Source organism: Tamandua tetradactyla, chromosome 5 (assembly GCF_023851605.1).
Source record: "Tamandua tetradactyla isolate mTamTet1 chromosome 5, mTamTet1.pri, whole genome shotgun sequence".
Lineage (NCBI taxonomy): Eukaryota > Metazoa > Chordata > Mammalia > Pilosa > Myrmecophagidae > Tamandua > Tamandua tetradactyla.
Window position 1 is genome coordinate 167,629,922 of NC_135331.1, and position 25,765 is coordinate 167,655,686.

Genomic DNA, 25,765 nt, shown 5'->3' on the forward strand with positions numbered 1-25,765 from the left:
CATGTGTTTGATTAAGCAAGCTCTGGCCTGATTGCTACTGTGAGGGTGTTCGTAGTCAGATTTGTGTGTATTGCATTTACAGCCGATTGTATCTACAATCAATAAAGGAGATTGCCCTCAGCAATAGGAGAGTCTCTTCATCTGATCAATTGGAGGTCTTAAAGCCAGAACTGAGGATTTCAGAAGTCAGCAAGAAGAATTTCTATCTCTACTTCAGCCGGCCGGCTTGTCCTGGGGAATTCAACTGAGAATTCACCTTCAATGAAATTTCCAACTTGTGACCTGCCCTACAGAATTTAGACTTACTTGTTCCTATAGTTGCATAAGCCAATTCCTATGATATTTATATATAATGTATATCATAGGATATATATTATATATATAATATAATATAATTAATATAATACAATATATATAATACTATATATATATATATCCTGTTGGTCTGTTTCTCTGGAGGGCTCTAAAAGATACACAGCCTAAGAGTGACTTTCCCCTATCTGTCCAGGACAAGTAAGGGTAGCAGTAGACTGGCACATATGCTTGGTGTAGTTCTATCTAAGGAGAGACTACATATCTTCTACTCAAGCCCCTGCAATTCATGGGGTCCAGGACTACTGGGTCATCCAGTTACTCTGCATTGTAAATTAGAATACCACACTAGGTACTCACTTAGTGAGCAATAATGTGGTTTGTCAGGCTGTCAACCAAGTAGGGTGGAATAGGGTGAGGGCAAAGGGTGATCAACTATTTTTATTTATTGGCAAATTCAATATGTCACATGAAGGTATTCAAAATTAAGAAAGCATATCCAAATATATAATTTTCTTCCAAATACAAAAGTTCATGAATCATGATCATGTTAGATATATCACCACCCTTGGCCACAAATTCATGCCTTCAGAAAAGCTTGTGGAGAAATACTCTAGTTATGTAGCAAGAACCTGTAAACATCCTTTCTTTGCCCCAGCTGAAGTGATATTAGAGGCCAGCAATAACCAATGTTTATAGCATTTAGTGTGTGTGTTCCCCACAAGATGTTATGAAGCCTGTGGGGAGAAGGGCAGGGGACCAGGTGAGGGAAATACATTCTTATTTAAATAACCTCTCAGTCAAAACTGGAGTAGAGACCTTTCTGAAGGTGATCTGGACTGAACAAAGGCATGGTCAATGGAAATTCTAACTTACTTTCTCTTTGCCGGTTTTTAAACGGTCATTAAATTATAGATGACGACAGTCTAGTCTGGTTGCTCCTTTAAATTGCAGAAGCAAATATTTCCACAAAGTTGTCATGATATCTTGGACAAAGATAGACACTTAATGAGGGAGTTGGCCGTAAGCTTTGTGTTCTTTCTTTTTCAGGAATACAGAAAAACAGTAATTGCAACAATGGATGAAATTTATAAGATTGCTTCCACAGAAAGAATCCAACTATTGGAGAAAGAACTGGCTATGCAATTGACCGAACTGAAATCTGAAATAGAAGAACAGGGAGCTTTTCAGAGAACAGCTATTACAGCATACAGGTAACTAGTGGCAGTATGAAGTTGTGGTTATCAGGGACTTTAACCCCCACCTTCACTGTATAATCACCATTAGCCCCCTCTTCACTTCATATGGACAACTGACATTATCTGCAGGTCAGATAAATGGTAAACATAAGTTTCTTGTATTCCTTTCCAACATGACTACTGTCCCTAAGATTTGCTTATATTCTAGAATTGTTGAGGCAGATAGAAGCAGTGTCCTACCACAGAAAATGGAAAAGGGCTTTTAAGTGTTACAAATGCCATCATCTTAAAGATCCAGAAGCTATTATACAAGTCATAGTCAATGAAAAGAGACTTCATTTTATCCATTACTATTCTAAATGAATTTGATGTTGATTTTGATGAAATTTTTTAAAATTGAAATAATGCTGGGTATTTGGTGATGAATTTTGGCAAGAGAATGTTCTGTTAGGAGCCCTTCCTTAGGTAAGTGCTGCCAATGATTGCAATTAAGTTCTTTTAGAGAAATAGTATAGCCAGATCTGCCCCTGAGAGACATGACTCATGGGCCCAGGACATTCTTATTATTTTGATTCTGTTACTGCCACAATTGATCAGCAGGAATAATATGAGGGCCCAGTAAGTTAAACAGTTGAGTAAACACAGTGTGGATGGTAAGGGGAGGGGAGAGAACTGCAGGAGAAGAAGCAGTAAATAGGTACATTAGTACCTCATTCCAAAAGTGATTCTAAAGAACCAGTATTTAGTGTGTGTTGGGATTGAATCATGTCCCCACAAAAGGCATGATGCTTAAGTTCATGTGTCAACTTGGCAAGGTTATGGTGTGCAGTTTGGTCAAGCAAGCAGTGGCCTATTGTTACTATGAGAATATTTCATGAATTTAAATGATCAGTAAATTGATTGCATCTATGATTGATTACACCTACAATTAAGGAAGGATTGCCTTCAACAATGAAAGAAGTCTCATCTAATCAGCTGAAACCTTTCAAAGGAGAAGTGATGATTTCAACAGTCAGAAAGAAGAATTTTCATCTCTATTTCAACCAACCAGCTTTGCCTAGGGAATTCATTGAAAACCGCCACAGGAGTTCCCAGCTTGCAACCTGCCCTATAGAATTTGGACTTGCCCTACTCCATAGTTGCATGAGCCAATTCCTATAAAAACCTATCAATTCAATACCCCTAGAGAACCTTGACTAATATAGCTCCCAATACACGGTCTTTCGAATGTAAACCCATTTGTAAATAGGACCTTTGAAGAGGTTATTAGTTAAGGTGTAACCAAGCTGAATGAGGGTGGAGCTTAATCCCATAGAACTAAATTCTTATAAGCAAAGGAAATGAGATATGGGAGGAGAAACCACTGGGTGGAGCCAGAAGCTGGGAGCAAAGCTTGGAACCCAGAAGAGAAAGAAGATGGCACCATATGCATTGCTATGTGACAGCAAAGCCGAGGAACCAAAGAGTGCTGGCCAGCCAGAAGACACTGACTACAGGAGGAAAGCCTTCTGGCCTCTGAAACTGTGAGCCTATAAATTCCTGTTATTTAAACCAACCCATTGTATGCTGTTTATTTTAGCAAATGGGAAACCAAGACAGTGTATTTTATAATTCAGCCCTTAAAGTCCTTGGATACATGAAGCAGATAGTGTGAGGAAGTGGAAAAATCACGAAATCACGTGAATCACATAATTTCTCTAAACTTTGGTTTCTTTATTTGGTACACAAGGTTTAAAATGTGTGCCTTGCTTGCCTTACAAGGTTGTTAGGATCAAATGAGATAATGAAATGTGAAGGCATTTCAAACTCTAGAAAACATTATGCAAAGATCAGGTGTTGGTATTATTATGGTTTAAATGGCTGAGCCTTAGGCACATGATTCCCCACTGTATATGGTGATGAGGAAGTGTTCCTAAAATTCTGTTTCAAAAGAGTGTAATAGAAAATCTCTGGATGCCTGTATATTTCTCTACTCTCTCAAACTACCAAACACTACATGTGAAGGAGTCTAAATATTAATCCAACAAATACTTATAGAGCTCCTTCTGTTTGCTGTGCTAGGTTCTGGAGTTCAAAGAAAAATGGAAAATACGCACTACTGATAACCACTTTAGCAATGTTATTCGCCATTAGACTGAAAAATCTATTGAGAGTGGAGGGTAAGAGCACCTTAGTCATCTTTAACTTTTTTGTGTGTGTGTTCTTTTATCCCCACAAGCTCAAGTAGTTAAGTGCTTCATAAATGTTTGCTAAATGAGTAAATGAATGAATGATACTTGGTGAACAAATGAACTATCTGTTTTGGGTTGATGTACATACCTCCTATATTCAACAACCTTTTAGGTCATTCGAGACACTGTGAAGTTAACTGACAAGAAACACATGATCTGACTGAGAGAAGGTTGGGCAGCTGAGACCATGACCCCACCTAATATCCTAACATGCCAAAGAAACAGAAGACAAGAGGCAGGGGAAGGGATGGGTTTCTTCTGTTTCCCTGAAGGCCTGTGTAATAACTGTTCCCCGTTCTGATTACTGCTTCTCCATCTCCATGATATTGCAGTCAGGATCCAAGTATAATAATCACAGAAATTATAAATTGTATTAATTAATGTTTTTCTCCTTAAGGCCCTTTTAGGGCTTGCCTCATTTCATTTTTCACCAAAGCCAATATGTAAAGTGATAAGAGAGATGCTATCTCTAACGTCAGATCAGGAAACTTGACACAAAATGGTTAAATGAGTTACTTAGGTGTAAATAGGTGGTGGATCTCCTGACTGTCTGTCTGGTGCTGTTTTCACAGAATCACTAGTATGTGGAATTTCTGATAAATGTACAGACTAACAGTGCATATTCATTTTCCTTTAAAACTTATCCATGGCAACTGATAGGGTCATGTTAACAATATTAACTTAAATTTCACTGGCTCCAATCCCTTCAAAATCTCTTGGTGGTCTTTCAACATGTGTTCCAAGACTACCTGATGTGAACCCCGCTTGACAATGTCTGCAAAGTTCCATCTTGAGAAAGTGATGTCTCTGACAGGCTTGCTGTCACCTAATGTTCCCAAAGCTGCAAAACCTTGGGGTGTGTTTTACACCAAATGGAGAGAGCTTCTCAATTCTAGGCCCAGCCCCTTACAAATGGGGCCACACAGTAGTGCTGCTTGTGCCTTCTTATCTCAAAGTCCATGGTAAAAACAATTCCCTCATGACTGGACTTGAACAGGAACCCATGAGACTGCTTAAACAGGTACTTCCACTATGAATGTTTTGCCCTAGGGATAAATAGATTAGTTAATAATTTCCAAAGTATTTCATGTTTGACATTTAAGTGCCATTTTCACCCCCAGGTAACTCAGCAAGTACACACAAGTAAAAACATTTTGTTTAATTATATGTGTATTAGTTAGGGCTCTCTAGAGAAACAGAATCAATAGGAAATATCCATAAATATAAAATTTATAAAAGTGTATCACATAACCATGGGAATGTGATAGGGTCCAATGTGAATGTGAACCATAGGGTCCAAAATCTGTAGAGCAGGCTGTGAAGCTGATGACTCCAATGGAGAGTCTGGATGAACTCCACAGGAGAGGCTTGCTGGCTGAAGCAAGAAGGAGACTGTCTCTTCTGAATCCTCCTTAAAAGGCTTCCAGTGATTAGATTAAGCATCACTCATTGCATAAGACACTGCTTTTGCTGATTACAAATGGAATCAGCTGTGAATGCAGCTGACGTGGTCATAATTTAATTCTATGAAATGTCCTCACTCAGAGCAACAGATAGGATAGTACTTGCCCAATCAGACAAGCAGGTACCACCACCTGGCCAAGTTGACACATGAACCTGACCATGACAGTCCACCCCTTGTCAACTTGGCAGCTATACTCATCACCTTAAACCATACCTAATTTCTAAATAGAAAACAATAAAAGACACATTTTTTTCTCACCTAACAATACTCAACTGTCCTGCATATAACCAGAAACACATTAAATCTCCCCAGAATAGGGTGCAAGTCCTTGGGTAACATTCATTCTTAAACTTCATATCTTACAACTTAAATAGTATAATATGAACAAAACAGCATTACAGTCCTCGTTTCTGTAACTGATCACGTGGTTGCAGTTCATATCTATCACTACCTTCTTCCACTACCCATTCCATGCTCCCTTTACCCTCAGCAAGCACTTCAGCTGACTGTGGTTTCTTTGCCTGGTAGGTGACCCAAACCTTCATTCCTGAAGTTTCAGAGCCATTGGTAGTCCTGCCTGGATTGGGTTGTTTCAGTTTTCCATTGATTTTAATCACGGGACATGGTAGTACTAAAAGATGCCCTAGGGGATTTCCTATATTCCAGGAAAACACTTCTTTACCTCCATTGTGTAGTTGCAGTCCTACTTCCCCCCGATAGTCAGGGTCAGTCACCCCAGCCAGGAATGTAACCCCCTTCTTGGCTTGTTGATCCAGGGGCATGAGTAGTCCAAAGTGACAAGTGGCAGTCTTAGATTCCAGTTCAAAGGAATCATTGTTGTTTCTCCTGGTGGAAGCACTCCCCCTTTTGGAACTAAAACCTGTAGACCAGCAGATCTCAGGGTCACAGGGACAGGAAGAAAAGTTTTCTAGTGAATCACCAGGGATAATAGTGAGTGGTGCCACTCCCATTTCTACTTCAAGGTATTGCCACTAGTTGGCACTGTAATTGAATTTTCAAAAGGCCATTCCACTATTTTATCAATCCAGCTACTTCTGGATGATGGGAAACATGGTAAGACAAGAGATTTCCATGAGCATGTGCCCATTCCTGCACTTCATTTGCTGTGAAGTGTGTTCCTTCATCAGAAGCAATGCTGTGTGGAATACCATGATGATGGATAAGGCATTCTGTAAGCCCATGGATGGCAGTTTAGCCAGAAGCATTGCATGCAGGGAAAGCAAGCCCATATCCAGAGTATGTGTCTATTCCAGTTAGAACAAATCGCTGCTCCTTCCATGAAGGGAGTGGTCCAACGTAATCAACCTGCCACCATGTAGCCAGCTGGTCACCTAGGGAATGGTGCCATATTGGAGGCTGAGTGTGGATCTCTGCTGCTGGCAGATTGGGCACTCAGCAGTGGCTGTAGCTAGGTCAGCCTTAGTGAGTGGAAGTCCATGTTGCTGAGCCCATGCATAACCTCCATCCCTAACCATGAACACTTTGTTAATGAGCCCATTGGGCAATAACAAGAGTTGCTGGGGAAAGAGGCTGACTGATATCCACAGAACGGGTCATCTTATCCACTTGATTATTAAAACCTTCCTCTGCTGAAGTCGCCTTCTGGTGTGCATTCATATGAGACACAAGTATTTTCATGTTATTAGCCCACTCAGAAAGGTCTATCCATATACCTCTTCTCCAGACCTCTTTGTCACCAATTTTCCAATTATGGTCTTTCCAAGTCCCCCACCATCCAGCCAAACCATTAGCAACAGCCCTTGAGTGTACAAACAGACCTCTAGCCAGTTCTCCTTCAAGAGAACTGCTCAAAGAGTGTACTGCTTGAAGTTCTGCCCACTGGGAGGATTTCCCCTCACCGCTGTCCTTCTTGGGTGGTACATGCAGATCATGCTGAACCATCTGTAAAGCAGGCCATATAGGAGAGTTGAATGGGGATGTGGTGGGAATCACCACCCCAGCATCCTTCAAGTCCTTAAAAGTGTCAGTAATCTCTGCAATCCCTCCAGGAATCCAGTATTGCTTCTGATTTACTATTTTGCTAGGTAGGGGCAGTTCTAGTGGCTTCCACTTGGCTTTTCCCATCATAATAGCCCTCACTGCATGAGTTAAGAGCCAATATGGGGATTCTTCCATTGCTCAGTATGTCTGTTCCAATTATGTATTCTAGAACTGAGGAAATAATTACAGGATGGGTCCGGGGGCCCACTGGACCCACTGTGATACGGACCTGAGCTAAAACTCCATCGATCACCTGACCTCCATAAACCCCTACTCTGACTGGTGGACCAGAGTGACGTTTTGGGTCCCCTGGAATTAATGTCACTTCTGAACCAGTGTCTAATAATCCCCGAAATATCTGATCATTTCCTTTTCTCCAGTGCACAGTTACCCTGGTAAAAGGCTGTCAGTCTCCTTGGGGAAGGCTTGGAAGAAGATTAACAATATAGATTTGTGGCAGTGTAACAGGGTTCTCCCCCAAAGGAACCTAGCTTCCCCTTCATTCAAGGGACTCTGGGTCTGTAAACTGTCTAAGGTCTGGAAATTGATTAAGGGGCAGTGACTCTGTGTTTTTGTAATTCAGGTTAGACTTCCATTAACTTGACCTAGAACCCTTTTGTTTATACAGCTCAAACAAGAATTTAGTAGACTGCCCATCTATTGTATTTCTAGGTACCCCATGATTCACTAGACAATGCCACAAATATCTGCGAGTCAGATTATTTTGACTTCTGCTTTGAGTTTGCTGTCTATTGTAATAACCACGTCCTCCTTGTCTTTGTGATTAAGTGCTGCCACCTGGCTTCTGCCAACTAGGGATCTGGTCATCCCCTTTGTGTTTAAGAATTCCAGCTCAGTGACAGCAGTTCCCACAGTAATATCTGACCTATAGAGAAGTGCAACTACAGAGCTCTTCAGGGATGATGGTACTAGTCTCACAAATTTGTTTCTCACTGTTCTGGTAAAAGGTGCATCCTCTGGACATTCCTGGGGTGTAAGAGCAGGGTTTGCTTGATAAATCCGTTCTAACATTCCAATCTCTCTAAGCCTCTGGATCCCCTCATCTACATTATACCAGGGCAGTTCTGGCATGTCAACCTCAGGTAATATTGACCACCTTTTGATCCATGTTTCGGCCAACCATCCAAACAAACTGTCAATGCCTTTTCTAACCCCTTGAGCTATGACATTGAATACAGAATCTCTGTTTAGTGTGCCCATATCAATAAATTCAGCCTAATCCAGCCTTCTATTCCTCCCACCATTATCCACACCCTTAAAATCCATTGCCACACATATTCCCATGATTTCTGTCTATATAAATTGGAAAACTCACACAGTTCTTTTGGAGTATAATGTACCTCTCATGCATGATACTTTGTACCTCATCTTTAGGGGCCTGTTGGGACTTTAGTCTAGTTATAGGCCTCGAAGAAATGAGGGTGGTGTGGGTGGGTCATGAAGAGAATTAGAAGTATCTTCCAAGTCATTTGCCTCAGGGTATTCATTTGCAATTTCATCTGGTGAAACAGGATTAATTACTCTAGACCTAATCCCTTCAGTAGGAGGTTGGGTGGCCAAGTCCTCAAGGCAGGCTGGAGGTGGGGTGGCTATGTCCTCAGGGCAGACTATTACAGGATTATCTGGAGAAGACTCAGCATGACCTGGGATTTCAACCTCGCCACCGACATCATTATCAATCTATGTCACCATTCCATTTTTCAGGGCCCCACTCCTTTTTAATCAGTGCCCTCACTTTAACGGCAGACACCATGCAGCATTGAGATTTCAGTTTATGCTATAAAGTTGCTACTGTAACAATAAGATTCTGAGTCTGATTTTCGGAGATCTCAAGTCTATGGCTACATGAAATAAGATTTTCCTTCAGGACACTCATAGAAGCATTCACATCTGTCAGACAGCACATAAGCTTCTCATTTGAAGCCTTAAGCCCATCCCTTTCTGTTGTTAATGTATGCAGTGTATCTAACAACAACCAGCCAACATCTGTATATCTTCTATTTCCACAAAACTCCATAAAGGTGTCAAAAACATTATTCCCAGAGCCTGGCTTCATACGAGCAAAGCATTAGAAGAATCGAATGGTGGTATTTTGACTATCTCTTTTGCCAACTCAACCCATGGATTGGCAGTATCATTCTGATTATAGGAATCAGAGTCCATAGTGCCTTTGAGTCCAGTCAGAATAGAAAACTAATCATAAAAACCCAGTTTTAAGATTCTATTTCTTAAGAACCACTCATGGTACCAAGTTGTATTAGTTAGGGTTCTCTAGAGAAACAGAATCAGTAGGAAATATCCATAAATATAAAATTTATAAAAGTGTCTCATGTAATCATGAGGAGTAGAGTCCAAAATCCATAGGGCAGGCTGTGAAGCTTATGACTCTGATGGAGGGCCTAGATGAACTCCACAGGAGAGGCTCACCAGCTGAAACAGGAAGGAGACTGTCTCTTGTGAATCCTCCTTAAAAGGCTTCCAGTGATTATATTAAGCATCACTCATTACAGAAGACAGTCCCCTTGGCTGATTACAAATGGAATCAGCTGTGGATGCAGCCGAAATGATCATGATTTAATTCTATGAATTGTTCTCATAGCAACAGACAGGCCAGCACTTGCTCAACCAGACAAACAGGTACCACATGATGTGTACCACATGAACTTGACCATGACAATGTGATACTGGTTTTATGGGTCATCTAGGTTGTTATAAAAGTTTGATAAGCACTGTCTTTATTAAAGATGAGGCTACTAGAGGGAATATAGGTGGAGGAATACAAATTCTCACCATTGCTAGCATGTGCCCCTCTGGACCCTTGTATAGGAATTAGAAGGGGGTGAATCAGAGGTAAAAGGAAAGACTGTGTGGGGAGAATGAGGTTTAGGAACTTTTGAAGTATCCACGAGACAGATGTGGACTAAGACAGATGCAAATGTCCTTTACATAGCCCCAAAGGTCCAATATGTGATATACTTATTCAGTTGGGAAGTGGTTAGAGTAATCGTGATGGCTCAGAGCATATCTATGGTCTGGGTCTATTACAGCTTTAATATCTTCCTCTGCATAAATCATTCTGCAGCTCTGTTCCAATACCAAAGGACATTTCTTACTTTAGAAGAGAAAGGGAACTGGTGCTAAAGAAAACCTTACAGGTGAGTAGGTGAGCATGGTATGAATATTTCAATACAACAAACAATAAGATTTTGAAAACTTTTAGCAGGAAAATTTTATTTTTACAAACAAACAGCTGGAGTTATTAATTGATCATAGGGACAAAATAGCCAATATTCAACTCAGTGCTGAATTGGAGCAGGCCACTTAGAGATACATGATTTTGTGATTTTTGAAATTTCACAGTTTCTTGATTTCAGGTGTTAAAATTAGCTATTTGGAAACTTAGATATAACATTGTGTAAAAACTAATCAGATTTCCTCCTCTGTTGCATGGTCATCATCAAACTGCACAGTCTGCCCTACTTGTAATGAACAAGTAAAATAACTGACAATAAATGTGCAAATCAACATCAGATTTTTCAAAAAGACTGCCAGAAACTGTATGTCATTTTCTGTCATAAACACTGATGATTTCTTTCCTAATTTCCTTCTGTTTGCCTGCTGTGCTGCGTGGGGTTCAGGTGTCTGAGTCAAAGCCCCTTGTTGTGCAGGCAGATGTCATGCAGAGGGAGCTAGAGAGCTGCCTAAGAAGGGAGTACACTCCTGAAAATTTACCTTTGCTTTTGCTGCAGGTAAGTTATTCTTGCAATTTAGAAAAGAAAATAATGTGGAATTTAGTAGAAATGTATGAACAATCTACCTTTCTGGTGTGTCTTCTGGCCAGGGTAGGATTTTCTCTAGATGTGTAGTTTGCATATATAAGGACTTGGTTAGTGTAAACGCTGTTCTGCTATGCCATGGTTAAATTCAGTTTACCTAAAATCACTAACAATTGACTGAGTTTCTGTTAAATACTCCTTAGTCTGACATTAAGGGGCAATATAGTACATTGACTAAGAGTCCCAGTCCTCAAAACGCTGTTGGCTGACCTAGGGAAGATATTTCTGGATATCTCTCTTAAGAAAATAATTCAAAACCTGAGAAAAAAATTTCCATGAAGATGATTATCGCAGCATTATAGTAAAAGTGAAAATTATCTAAATATACAACAATGGGAAAAAGAGTTTTTAAAAATATGGTGCTTGTGGAGACCCAGGTTCGATTCCTGGTGCCTGCCCATGCGAAAAAAAAGGGGGTGGGGTGCTTGATAAAATACTGTTTTACCATTAAACACTTTTTAGCTTAAGGAATTGTGTCATTAGGTAATATTAACTACTAAAAACTGATATTGTATGTTTGTATCACATAGCTTAATAATGGTCAAATGATATATAGACAAATCCTTTGAAGGATGTATACCAAAATGTCAAGCATCACTTTCTTTGGATGGCATGATAATGAACCTCTTCTTTCTATTTTATATATTTTCCAAATTTTCTATAATAAGCACGTATTATTTTTATTTTTAAAATTGTTTGTTCTTTACTCCTAGGTATCATGAGTTATATCCTCCCTCTAAATACAAATTAATGTGTTAGGAATTTATTAGCAATGAAATAATGTATTAACAACAGAAAAAAAAAGCTTTGAGATTCTATTTGCAAGTTAAAGTGTTGTCATTATCTGAATCCAAAAGTCTCTTTCCCGTTTACTTTCTGACACCATTCTTTTGTGTATATCAGTGATTCTTAAGGGAGACAAAGGAAATGAGAAGGTAGGGGACATTTTGTCCTCCCCAGGGGCCATTAGGTAATGTCTGGAGACAGTTCTGGTTTTCATAATTTAGTGGGAAAGATATTACTGACATCTAGTGCGTAGAGACCAAGGATGCTGCTAAACTTTTTACAATGCAGAGAACAGCCTCCTATAACAAAGAAGAAACTGATCCCAAATGTCAATAGTGCAAAGGTTGAGAAACCCTGGTCCAGTGCTTCTGCCTGAAGAATTTCCTTTAATATTGCTTGTAGTTCAGGTCTGTGAAAGTGTCAAATTTTTATAAGGAGTGACAAATTCTCTCAGTTTTTGTTTTTCTGAAAAACTTTTATTTTTCCTTCATTTTAGAAAGATATTTTTGTTCTATGTAGAATTCTTGGCTGATGGGTTTTCTCTTTCATCACCTTAAAGATGTTGTGCCATTGTCTTCTGGCTTACAATTTCCATTTCTGGATATAATGTGTCCTTTATTCTCTGGCTGCTTATGAGATTTTCTATTTGTTTTTAGCTATTTGGCTATGATGATCCTTGGTGAAGTTCTCTTGGAGTATATCATACTTGGGTTTGATCGAACCTCTTGGATTGTAGGTTTATCATTTTCATAACTTTTTGAAAAATTTCAACCTTTATTTTTTCAAATAATGAGACTCCTTTTGGGATTCCACTTATACACATGTTAATCACTTGATATTGTTTTATAGGCCAATGAGGCTCTGTTATGTTTTTTTCCTCCATGCTTCATTTTGTGTAGTTTTTATTGCTATGCTTTCAAGTTATTTTCTTTTCTTCTGCAGTGTCTAATCTGTTAATAATCATATACAGCTAATTTTTCATTTCAGATATTGTATTTTTCATTTCTAGAAATTCCATTTGGTTCTTTTTGATATTTTCCATTTCTCTCCTCATTATGTTCACATTTTTCTTTCAATCCTTGAACATGCTGATTATATTCATAACAGCTCTTTTAAAGTCCTTGTTTGCTAATTTCAATACCTCTTCCATTTCTGGGTCTTCCTTTTCACTAATTTTTCTCTTGATTATGGGTTACATTTTCCAGCTTCTTTGCATGTCTAGTAATTTCTGTTAAACATCAGACATTGTGAATTTTACATTACTGAGTGCTGGATTTTTTTTATACTATTATTGTTATTCCTTTAAAGTGTGATGGACTTTATTCTGACTAAAGTTAAGTTACTTGCACATCAGCTTGCCCCTTCCAAGACTTGCTCTTAAACTTTCTTAGAGCTGGTTTAAAAGAATGTTTACTCTAGGGATAGTTTATCCTTTTTACTAAAGTGTGGCTCTCTGAAGTCTCCACTGAATGCCTCAAGTGTTCAATGAGGACTCTTTACTCTGGCTAGTTGGAGCTCAAAAATCTCCCCATCCAGTAAGAATTCTGAGAACTATTCAGCTTACAATTCTTCAATAAGTTGTTCTTTGCATTTCCTTGTGAAACATTACCCTTTTCATGTATGGCTTAGTATGCAGCAGCAGACTCAGAGAAGGGCCCTTGCTTCAGATTTCTGGAGCCCATTCTTTGCATAGCTCCCTCCTTTCCAGTACTCTGCTCTGCGAATTCCAGTTGGTTCAGCCTTCGTAAACTTCAGTTTCTCTCTCCTCAACTCAGAGAGACCAAGCAGAGAATCAGGATAATTATAGGGCTTACTTCATTTGTTATCCTTCTCTCAGAGAGTCCAGCATTGCCTATTATCCAATGTCAGAAAACAGTTGCTTTATATATTTCATCCAATTTTCTAGTTTTTTATGATTGAAGGGAAAGTTTGATCTTAATTGTTCCCTGACAACCAGTTTCATTTTTATTTTCAGAAAGAAAACATTTTAAAGTGTTGGGTTATTTAAATATTTTTAAATATAAATAAAATGTCTGGCCTTAGGTTAACCTGCATAATCTTACCTGTATATACATTGTATTTTAGAATCATAAGTTCAATTTTTAAACAAAGTTTTAAGTTCAGCTTTAGAGAGTTTGAAAGACTTTTATGTCACTGCTAAAATTATGCAGTAATTGATACATGAGCATACAATCTGTTGACTTGGCAATGGATCATGAAGATTTAGAAATGTCAACATGCTTTATTTAAATTTGAATGGTATCTTGAGCCAGGCTTCTTAATCTTATGGTCTTTATAGAGAAAAAAATCTGTCTTTCCAAAAACAACCTGGGATTGATTTACTTATTGTTAATGTTATTAAGACAATTCAATCTTTCTGCTATAATGGCAATCAACTAAATGTTAATTTTTATTGTTTTTGTTAAAGTATTACACAGAGAGAATTACCCAGCTAGTCCAGAGTAAATATTTACACATGCTTAGGTGGAAGAGGTTTTGCCAGCACAGTGAGATCATGGAGCAGCTTTATCCTTTTTACAAGGTAGGAAGTCCCTAAACAGAAACACCTATGAGCTATTTCTCATAATGAAACATAATGATCATTAAGCTTATCAATTTTAATTCATGGCTAAAGATGGGAAGGAAACGAATGGATGTACCTACTTGCCTCTGGCAGAAGATAGTGGTACCTTTTTTTTTTTTTTTTTAATGAAATGTGAAGGAAGTTTTGTATGATAAGAAATGCATTTTCTCTGTAGGCCTGGCCTTCTTTCCTGCAGATAAAAGCTCAGAAGCAGATTCCAGTTACAGACATTCTTACACACTGACTCTTTACTGGAATCTCTCGCTTTCCAGATCCTAAAAATATGACCATGCCCTTATCAGTCAAATTCAGAAAATGGAACTTAGAATTCCAGGAGACCCTTCTTTGGCCCCCAAACAATATTACCCTATACTTGAAAGCAAATGACACAGGAAAACAGCCCTGGAAAATAACCAAGTTGTGTGTCCGTCTCTCTCTTAAACAGAAACAAGTTGGCTATATTATGCGGGAGTACAATGATGCAATTCAGAGAGCCGAAAGATTGTCTGTTGCACGTGAAAATTTCCTTATGGGAAAAACCAATCCTCCTAACTTAGTGACACAGGAAGATGTAACTATTTACACAAGGTGGTTAGTGTGTCACCTACAGTCTCTCAGGACCATTCACCACTACCTACAGGTAGGAATGGCATGTGAAAAGTAGTTAAGTAATGACATGGGGCCCTCCCAGGAATAGTCAGAACATTGCTTTCTCACACCAGTCACCTAGTTTTAGATTGTCATTGTTTCTGTACTCCACATGACCAACAAATAAGAACTGTAATAAGTCACTGGCTTTTTCTTTGAAACCTTTTAAAGATGAGCTCTGCCTTGTGCTAATGAAATGACCCCATTAATTTAACTTTCTCAAAGATATCTCTCTTGGACTATTTCATATACGCTATCTAGGTTCATGTTTTATCATCTTGTTCAGGATTTATGCTCTCCAATTTAGAACTGTATTTTTATTCAACAATATTTAATGAGGGTCTAACATGTGTCAGGTACTTGTCCAGGGCCATGCAGCAAAGATACATTCTTTGCTGAAAAGAAACTGGGTCTGAGGTTGATAGGAAGATAGGTAAGTAAATAATCAACTGAAATACAATATGACAAGAAGGTAGAATAACTAAAAGTATAGGATAAAGAGAGGTACAAAAGAATGCCCTAACCCAGGCTGGAGGCATCAGGGAGGGAGTAACATATATGAATTTACATTTTAGAAAGATTCTTTTTTTTTCCAACTAAATCTTTTCCTACTTATCTTGGTGATACCACTGAGAGTTTGAGAGTTACTCAAAACAGAAACTCGGCCATCGTCCTTAAGTTTATCCCTTATCCATATCCAGTCAGTCACTACGAAGACTACCTCTGATACGTTTCTCCCCAACTCACAGCATTATATTGATCAACTCAAAGTATGGTCCCTATATTAGTCAGGGTTCTCTAGAGAAATGAAACCAACAACAGATATCCGTAAATATGAGCTCTATAAACTCACATTGCACACCACCATAGGAATGGAAGAGTCCAAAATCCATAGGGCAGGCTGTGAAAATGGCAGCTTAGATGAAGGGTCTGGATGAACTCCACAGGAGAGGCTCACTGCTGAAGAAGTAGTGACGATGTCTCTCTTCTCCCTTAATAGTTGTCAACTGATTGGATTATCTTGTTGGTGGGAGACAGGTCCTTAGTTGATTGCAGATGTTATCAGCCATAGCTGCAATCAACTGACTGATGATTTATCAGCCAACCATGAAATATCCTTGAAGCAAGAGTCAGGCCAGTACTTGCCTGTCCAGACAACTGAGCACATCACCTGCCAATTTGACACTAGAACCTAACCATCACAGTTTCCCACTAAATGGTGGACTCTTAGGTTGGACCACATCTTATTTATCTTTGTATCCCTAGCACTTCACACAATGCCTTTTCAATTATGGGTACTCAATCAATGTAGACTTGGTTAGAGGTTAAGCTCACCCAGAATTAGTAACAGTACCAGGTCTCTCAGCTCCAGAGTCAGCCCTTCCTGGTGGGGCAGGTTTCTAAGGTCCACATCTACCTCCCTCCCTCTCTATCAAAGTGGAGAGCTGCTCCTGAACCTCAGTCTAGAAGCTTCTGTGTTAATTGAGTTAGCAAGTGGTCTCTTGGTTGTGCCCTTCTGTAGGCCCTCCAATATTTGCCCATCTCTAAAGTGCTGAGTGTAGAGGACAACAAACTCCTTGAGGTTGGTGATGAAAATGAAAAGGTCTGTGTCATTGACACTGACTCTAACATCCAGACTTCTGCTTCTCCAGGACCAACAGATACCAGTGCTTCAGGTAAGAAATTAGTATTTTTTAACCTAGGGCAATATGGGGGAAAGAAGATTGTAATTTTGCACATGTGCTGTTTTATTGCATGATTTTGATTGAAATTTTTCTATATGCCTAGTAGTTATATCCTTTTAATAAACAAGTATTAATTTAATATTTACTGAAGGAAAAAGTAACAAATACCTCTCTTAGACATTTTTATCTCCATCTTTCTAACTGGTGAACGAAGAGAGAGGAAAAAGGCAATGGACTTGAAGTCAGGAGTACTGCATTGACCTGTCTCTGTGGGGGCCTCTCTGTGGGCCTGCATATTTAGGTCATTTCATCACTTCAGACCTCAAATTATTCATCTCCAAAATAACCCTTTCAGAGAAGTGATCTTTAAGGTCCCTTCCTCATTCAATATTACATATTTGAAAATAATTTCTTCACCAGAACCACTTTAATAGTCTTCCTGCCCTTACCTTGGCTTAGGGATGACTAAGGAACCTGATCACATCACTTTGAGCAACGAACTTGCTTGGGGTATGTTCAGGAGGTCACAAGAGCACCTGGGAGAGGCAGCCAACCCCAGTTGAGGTTGCTTCAGAGAAAGGCTCTCGAAGGAGGGCAGATCAAACTAGGTTCTTACAGATAAGTAGCAGTTAGCCAGGCAAAGAGAGGTGAAGGTTCTCACCTTCTTCTAATTTATTAATTTATAAATCATATTCTTTGCTTACTACCAAAGGCCATAGGCAGTCTGTTTCCACTAAGTCATCCTCTAAAGGATCTGTTGGGTTTCTCTTACAGGCTGTGAGAAGGTGAGTAAGTCTTTGCTACCTCCACAGAAAGCCAGCACACCAAGGATTTATTAGCTATGCCTGGCCAAGTGTGATGCAAACTATAAATTGAGGCAGATAAGTTTGGGCAAGAAGAACGACCTTCCAATCAGCAGAGAAAGTCCTGCATGCATTATTTCAAAGGATCTCACTGTTTTCCCTTCCTGACTGGATTTCATTGGTCTGAGGTTACCTGTTTTTGGATTTTTTCAGGGCCAATGAGAACAGAAGCTGCTTCCATCCTGCCCCAACACACAACAGAAACAGAGGTACTAAAACCGCAGCTGAAGTTCCTGCTCTCCCATTTCAATATCCCATACGACATGGAGGAACTAAGGGACTCTGCTAAGGAGATGGAACTCTTTTCCTTGGTACTTTCTTAATACAAATATAGATGTTCATGAAAGAAAACACTAGTATTTGCCACAGTGTTAGATATTTATGCTGCCAGTAACTGCTTCTAGAGTGATAAAGCATAATAATAGTAGGTGGGATTTAGATAAGAAATTAGGAGGGACTTCATTTCTGTATAAGGAACTGGGTCCTGGAATTTTGAATCCAGAAGGGTGGTAGGTCTTATTTTCTTAGAGAATTTAAAGAAAAAGTAAGTTATAGTCCATATTAGACGAAGCAATTGTAGTCAAGATTTGGCAAATTTGCACAGCAGAGTCGTCAAGTGTCTAAAGTCCTCAGATTCTCAGAATGTGTTGCAAAAGCTCTCTTAATTGGCAAAATGCTTTACATTCAAGAGAGTGTATATTGTATAGTTTGCACTACTTAACAGTGCTGTGTTTCCTTTAAAAAAAAACTCATATTATCAAAAGCCATGATACTTAAAAAAAATTGTCTCAAATGGAAAGAGGATTATAGATAAAAAATTTCAGATTTATAATAACAAAGCTTTTTTTTCAGCAACAGTTTCAATACTAAAGATTTTTTTTAGCTCTGAATATACACAATTAGCAAGGTAAAATAAACCGATTTAGGCAAAAATCAAATTTGAGTTTTTTTAGTGAACTTCATGTAAGAAGGACCACTGTCTCCTTGACCTTGAAGTTTCACTTGCATTTGTATTTATTATAGCATTATTTTACCATGGTTATTTCTATCAGTGTTGAACACAGACTCTTCAAGCTCACTGGAACCAATACTCCCACATGTTCTCTGGTTTCTTAAAGGTGATGGTGTTTGGCTTTCTTAAAAATAAAGGCCTTTCTTCTCACATCACCTGGGGTATGGTCTTCAGCAGAGTGCTTCTATGAGAGTATCATCCTCATTTTCACCAAGTATTATAAATAATAGATGAGACACAGAATTGAAAGAAAATGGTATGGAAAAGATCCAGAATAAATAAAAATAAATTACAGCACAGTAAAATAACATCAATAATAAACTAAAGAACATGAAGCTGGCCAAGCATTCCAATAAAGCAGCCTTGTTCCCACACTGCAGTGATTAGCTTGTCTCCTTTGTATAGTGATAATTTCCACTTTTGGTTTTCTTGTAACAGTAGTATTCTATGAAATGCTAATTGTGTTCTCAAGGTAATCACATTAAAACAGTTTTGTTTTGTATAGGAAAAGTATTGTTTATCCTAGTATGCTATGGTTCTAGAGCAAGGTCAGTAAACTATAGCCTAAAGCCAGTCACCTGTTTTGTTTTATTTTATTTTATTTTTATTTTTTCACATGGGCAGGCACCGGGAATCAAACCCAGGTCCTCTGGCCTGGCAGGCAAGCATTCTTGCCTGCTGAGCCACCGTGGCCCGCCCTGTTTTGTTTTATTTTATTAAAGTGTTTTAATTACCGGCCCATTCAATTGAGTCTTATCTGTGACTGCCTTTGCCTGGCAGATGTGAGTAGTCACACCAAAGCCTAAACTATTCACTATCTGGGCCTTAAAGAAAAACCCAACACTAGAGCAGTGGTTCAGCTGTACTGCCACCATGATGGAAGTGTTCTGTATCTGAGTCATCCCATATAGTTACAACTAGTTACATGCAGCTATTGAGCACTTGAAATGTGTCTAGTATAAGTGAGGAACTAAGTTTTAAACTTAATTTTAATTTTAATCAATTCACATGTAAATGTTAAGTCGCTACGTGTGGCTGGGGCCTACAGTATTGGACAGCACAGCCCTGGAGGTCCCAGCATGTACTGGAAGACCTGTCAAGGAATCCCGACTCTGTGACTCGCATAAACTCACTCACTAATTCAAAACTTTTGTGGAGTCCATGGTGTGTGTCAGCACTGTAAGTTCTTGAAGTTCATAGTCTGTGCCCTCAAGAAGATCACGATCTTGTAAAAGTGTAGTCAGTGCAATGACGAAAGGTGCAGTGACTGGCTTAGTAGGCCAGGGTGCACTCGGGAGAAGGAAAGAGGATGTATGCAGCATTTTCACAGTAATAAATTGCATCGTAGGAAGCACTTGTTGCCTCTGTCTGGAAGTGAGATGCAAAGGGATTAGGGTTAGATACCTGAAAGAAGTTGTTATGTTATCAGAATTAACCATTTAAAAGTAAACACTTCAGTGGCATTTAGCATACTCATAACCACATATCTAGTTCTAAAACCTTTTCATCATCCCAAAATAAAACCTGTATCCATTAAGCAGTTATTCCTCATTCCCCTTTCTCCCCAGTTCCTGGCAACCGAGTGGTTGCTTTCTAAATCTATGGATTTACCTATCCTATATATTTTACATAAATGTAATTGTATCTGGCTTCTTTAACTTAGCATAATATTTTCAAAGGTCATTCTGTTGTCACATGTATCAGTAATTTATTCCTTTTTATGACTAAATAATATTCCACTGTATGGCTATAGCACAATTTATTTACCCTTTCAACCACTGGTGGACATTTGGGTTGTTTCCACCTTTTGGCTATTATAAACAGTACTGCTATGAACACATAGCACCATTTGTTCTGAACCTTCAGTGCCTGTTTTAAATTCCTTTGGGTATATATCTGGGAGTGGAATTGTTGGGTCATATGTTAGTTTGAGGGAATGTCAAACTGTTTTTCACAGCAGCTCAATCCTTTTACATCCCCCCCAGCACTGCACAAGGGTTTCAATTACTCCACACCTTCACCGACCCTGGTTATTTTCTTTGTCGTTGTTGTTGTCGTAGCCATCCTACTGGATGTGGAGTGGTATCTCATTGGGGTTTTGATTATTTTGCATTACCCTAAAGACTAATGATGTTGAGCAACTTTCCACTTGCTTTTTGGCCATTTGTATAACTTCTTTGGATCTTAAAGGGTTTTAACAGGTGCCAGCATCAGGCCTATAGTTTGGGAAACACCCCTTTTAGGTAAGAGTGCAGCCATCTCTTCCTAGCATAGTCCAGGACAGGTGTCTGTGTTCAGGATTTGTTGAACCCTTAGATTTTCTAGTTTGCCACATTGTCAGAAAAAGTGAATGTATTTTCCAAAGATGGGCATTTGCTTCTCAGTTATGTTTAGGGAGAGGCTCAATACACACATATATATATTCATATATTATATATTTCCAGACTTTGGAGCAGATATTTAGGACATGCAACACACTCAGAATTATGCTAATGAACTGACCGTGTACACATGCCAAACAGGTATATACATTTAAGGTCCTACACCATCACAGAGTCGTATTTTGTGAATTAGTTTGACTCAGAGGCAATCGGTGACTGTTTTGGAAATTGCGTACAATGTGAGATCTTTTCCCAAGTCCTGTGTTTTTCCTTCTTAATCCTGTTTAGGTTTCTCAGAAATTTCAAAGCATCTTCAAGGAGCAACAGAGGATGCAAACCTTTCCAGACTATGATATTGGGATAGCGAAAACTGAGAATTTGGGTTTGGCAGGACCTGGTATGGCCCTGAAAAAGAAAGCCAACTGGATTTCCTTTATAAAGGTAAAGAGACCTTTGATGACAGTCACCTGTCAACGATGTTGTCAGTGTCAGAAAGGTTTCTCCAAATAGGTCAAGCAACCTGGTGCTTTCTGACCTGGTGCTGCCTGACCACTATTGTTCCCTCTCCTCAGTGTTCTCAGCAAACTGTCCTCTAGGACTAAGGGGACATGCCTTCCTGTCCTCAGGAGAGGCAACTCAGAGAGCCTACCTTGTTCCCGGCATCTGCTGGATGTGCCTACCTCAGGTCTATGTTGAAGTAAACCATGCCGATCTGCCTTCTCTGGTAGTTCCCAATCCTCTGTATCCCTCTCTACTGGGTCAAAACACCTGTCTTGTTAGTGGTCTCAGTTATTTGACAAGAAGAAAGAACAATACCCAAACATGTAAGCGATTTGTGTAAATCCAAATTTTAGTAAAAAACTATTTATTGAGTATAGACTGTATGTCAGGCATGGCTGTTGGTATTGGAGATATACATCTCACAAACAATACACAAGTAGGCAGATAAACAAGACGATTTCAGATAGTGGTAAATATTATGAAAAAAAAAAGTCTTATATGAAAAACATGGACTAAGGGAAAGGAGAGGAAACAAAGATCACTCCTAGGTCTGGGGTCTGAGTGCCTGGGTGCCCAGCGTATGGGAAACCGGACTTTCTATGTTAGATTGTTATACTTGACATCCAAGCGCAAGTATCAGGGAAGAGTTGTATAAAACCAGCTGGAGCTTAGGACTGTGATGTAAATTTGAGAGTCATTAGCATATTGATGGTATTTACACCCATAGGACTAACTTTTGAAATACAGTTTGTGTAAAGATGTTTCAAATGTGGAATCACAAGGAGGCGTAGTGAGAACTTCTCTTGCCCCATAAACCAAGTGCCATACCCAACACTTGGTTAGGTCCTTTGCTCAAGGATAGTGCTGTGTAACCCCAGATGGGAGCTACTGCATCTCAAACTGCTGCTGCCGCCTCCCTCCATGGATCCATAAGTCCGTGGACACCCTTTCCAAGACCTCCCCCCACTTAGCAAAATGTTCCAGTGCTTATGCCAGATCCCATTTCAAAAGGTCCTTGAATCCCTTTCCTTGCAACTTTTACTGACAGCCATTCTGTTATGTTGTAATTTTGTCTACTAGATTAAGCCAAAATGTGATCCTTGGCAAAAGAAGCTTTTAACCAAACTAAAAGAACAGAGAAGAATAGATATATTAATGCATCTGCAAGCAAAGTTCTTGACGGTGAGAAAGTATCTATGGTCCTGTGTTCATAAGATTCTTTCTGAAATCATTCTTAGAAAACTGAATTTTCTTTCCATTTTAAAAAAGGTTGATGCGGACTCATTATAAAGGTTTTATATGGGACTTCCTAATCTAACTACCAAACTTTTAAAATCTTGTTGGCTTTCAGTAGAGTAAAAAATTATCAGAAGAGCTCGATTTTAGTCCTACTTTAGCACCACGCCTCAGTGTGCTATCAATCTAGTTATGTAAATATCTCGAGCCTTAGTTTCTTCGTCTGTGAAGCAAAAGCATTGGACTAAATGATTTTTTTAGGTCAACTGTAATATTTAAGTGAGTAAAATGTAATAATATGTGTATCACTGTAGCACTGGGACCAAGGTTGGATTCTTTATGTCCAGAAAATGAGACATTTATTCAGCACTTATAACACGCCAGGATTCTCATAGCAATCCTGGGAGAGGTGTTATTATTATTATTATTGGGTTGATTCACCCTGCTCAGAGTGAAAAAGCCAGGATTCCTGCAGGGATACCAGCCAGGGTGTGTCCTCACAAAGCTGTGCCCTCCTCACACTGCTCTGCCACCTTCTCCTCCATCTCCTGGCAGCTTCCTAGCAGCAGACAGAATTTATATCCAAAGCTGATGGGTAATTATCTTTTCACTGGTGCAGCAATACTTGTGGGTGTGCTTCCTGCTACTGTGTTTAGGAGGTTGCATGGGATTTTTTTAAAGATTTGCTTATGATTATTTTAATCTTGTTTTAATTTTGCAAAATTAAGCATACCCCTTTTTGTTGAACAAACAAATTTAAATGCACCACTCGATGAGTTTTGACAAATGTATAACCCCCATGTAAAATGTTGAAATCATCATCTCTGCAACAATTCTTTCTTCTCACCTCCATTCTAGCCAGTTGCTACCCAAAATTCCACAGCATCAAACACTTTTCTGACTTTTTAATACCATGGATTCGTTTCCTATTATAGACATTTAAATAAGTGAAATTCTACGGTATATACTATTTTGTGTAAGCTTTCTTTCACTGAGAATAATGTTTGTGAGGTTCATGCATGTTGTTACATGTATTAATAGCTGATCTGTTTTTTTAATTCAAACTTTATTTTTTGAATTGTTTGTAGATTCATATGTAGTTGTAAATTTAATGGAGATTCTGTGTCATAGGATTGTAAATGAGTTGCTATGCATATTTGAGCACATGTAGTAGTGTTCAATGAATTTAGGCAATCATATGCTTGAGTTTAATATTTTAGCTTTTAATTGAAATCCCACCTGGGCTTCTCCCTTATTGACGTGAATATGGCTGAATTCTTGCTGAGAAGAGGGGATAATGAGTCTCCTAACCATTGATTCTTCTTTTTGCTCTATTGGAGATTTCCAACCCAGAGCAAGTAATGCAAGTGCTCCAGGATCATGCTGCAAAGACAATCATCTTGGCTCCACATCATTCATCTTTCATGGCTTCCCAGGATTTCCCTCAATGCAACTATGGCCAGATCTGGGAGAATATTTATAGCAACATCAACCTCTTCCAGGTACAACAGGAAGAAATAACTGATATATTTTTTTGTTTACTTGCCACTTGTGTGTAGCTCTGGAAATTTACTTTGGTAGTTTTTCAGGGACCGGTCCCACTAGTCAACTTCATTACCTACTCAGATTTATTTTCATTATAAAAAAGACTAAGCGCTAATTGAAAGGAGGGATATAAGGAGGTGTAATAGAAGAGGAGTTCATACCAGACCCTATAATTAAAAAGATAAACACCAATGCACTCCTAGTGCTAGCCTCAAATGAGTTAGTCAGTTATTAAATGTTGTGAGTGTTTAGAGTGAAAGAGATTCCCACAGGGTTGGTTTTGATGGAGAAGACCTCCTGTAGAGGATAAAATTGAGCTGGCTTGAAGGAAGCATAGGACTTAGGGAATCAAAGAGCAAAGTAGGAGGGAGAACATGGACAACAAGGCAGAAGAGAGATGGTATGTGGAATGCTCAAGTCCAGTTTGGTTGATTGGAAGATTCATGTGGAAATACAATGAAGAGAAGTTTGAGGGATGGTGCAGATTGGGGATGCCCATACATTCCAGCATAAAGAATTTGTTTTATCCTGCAGGGAAAGCAATATTTACAGAGGTATATTTGGGGAGAAGAATAGCATGACAGAAGGGTGTTAGTTGGATTGAAAGAGAGCAACTGGAGGCAGAGAAATCACTTAAATAGCTATTGCATAGGACAGGCATGAAATTTAGCAGAGAAAGCACATTTCTACATGAAGTTGGTGGGCGTTTGTTTTTACAACTGAACCATAGCATTTTCAAAGCACTGTTATTTGTTTGACACTCTAAAAGAAGGGTTTTGTTAATTTGCTTATATAAAATGGGAAGACCCAAATGTGTTTATTTTCTGAGAGGAAGGAGCAGTGGAGAAGAAGAGATGGAAGATATAAATAGGGAGATTCAAGAAACAAAGAACCCTGAGGGAAGAGGAGAAATAGGATGAAGACACCAGGTGAAGGACTAGTTTCTTGAAAGGGAGAATGACAACATTTCCTTTGAGGTGAATGAGATACATGGAATTTTCAGGTGCTAAAAGGTGAGATGAAGGAGCATCTGAATGGTTCTGTCTGAGAGCAGAGAGTAGAAGGGTGTTTCTGCATTCCTGAGGTGGGACATGAGAGTCGTGTGTGAAGAGAATCCTTACTGGGGGGGAAGGCAAGAGGACCATTGAAGAGGGAAGAATCTAAGGATACAACATAGCCATGGGGCCCTAGTTAAAGTAAGAATGCATGAATTTGTAGTGAACCCATTTCACATAATAATTTGATAACTTTCACCCCTAAAGGTAATTGTAGAATGACTGAAAATTATACATAATGTCAAAGTTGTAGAGAAATTCAGTAGAATGCTGGAGAGAGAAACTCTGCCATAGTCTGCCATCCTATACTGGGTATGGAGGAAAGTGAAACCAGAAGGGGTCTGTTCTAGTTTACTAGCAGCCGGAATGCAATATACCAGGAA

General features: G+C 39.0%; 1 protein-coding gene across 2 annotated transcripts in view; it reads left to right on the forward strand.

Moving 5' to 3' along the window:
* Positions 1 to 768: 768 nt before the first annotated feature.
* LOC143685039 (uncharacterized) overlaps positions 769 to 25,765 on the forward strand; it is a 193,607-nt gene continuing 168,610 nt past the window's right edge. For both annotated transcript variants that reach the window (XM_077162579.1, XM_077162580.1), the window contains exons 1-10: positions 769 to 1,526; positions 10,333 to 10,405; positions 10,889 to 10,999; positions 14,301 to 14,414; positions 14,902 to 15,096; positions 16,627 to 16,780; positions 17,806 to 17,963; positions 21,334 to 21,486; positions 22,627 to 22,728; positions 24,123 to 24,284. In XM_077162579.1, coding sequence (XP_077018694.1) covers positions 1,321 to 1,526; positions 10,333 to 10,405; positions 10,889 to 10,999; positions 14,301 to 14,414; positions 14,902 to 15,096; positions 16,627 to 16,780; positions 17,806 to 17,963; positions 21,334 to 21,486; positions 22,627 to 22,728; positions 24,123 to 24,284 — 1,428 coding nt within the window. In that variant the 5' untranslated portion in view covers positions 769 to 1,320. The remainder of the gene's footprint in view (positions 1,527 to 10,332; positions 10,406 to 10,888; positions 11,000 to 14,300; positions 14,415 to 14,901; positions 15,097 to 16,626; positions 16,781 to 17,805; positions 17,964 to 21,333; positions 21,487 to 22,626; positions 22,729 to 24,122; positions 24,285 to 25,765) is intronic.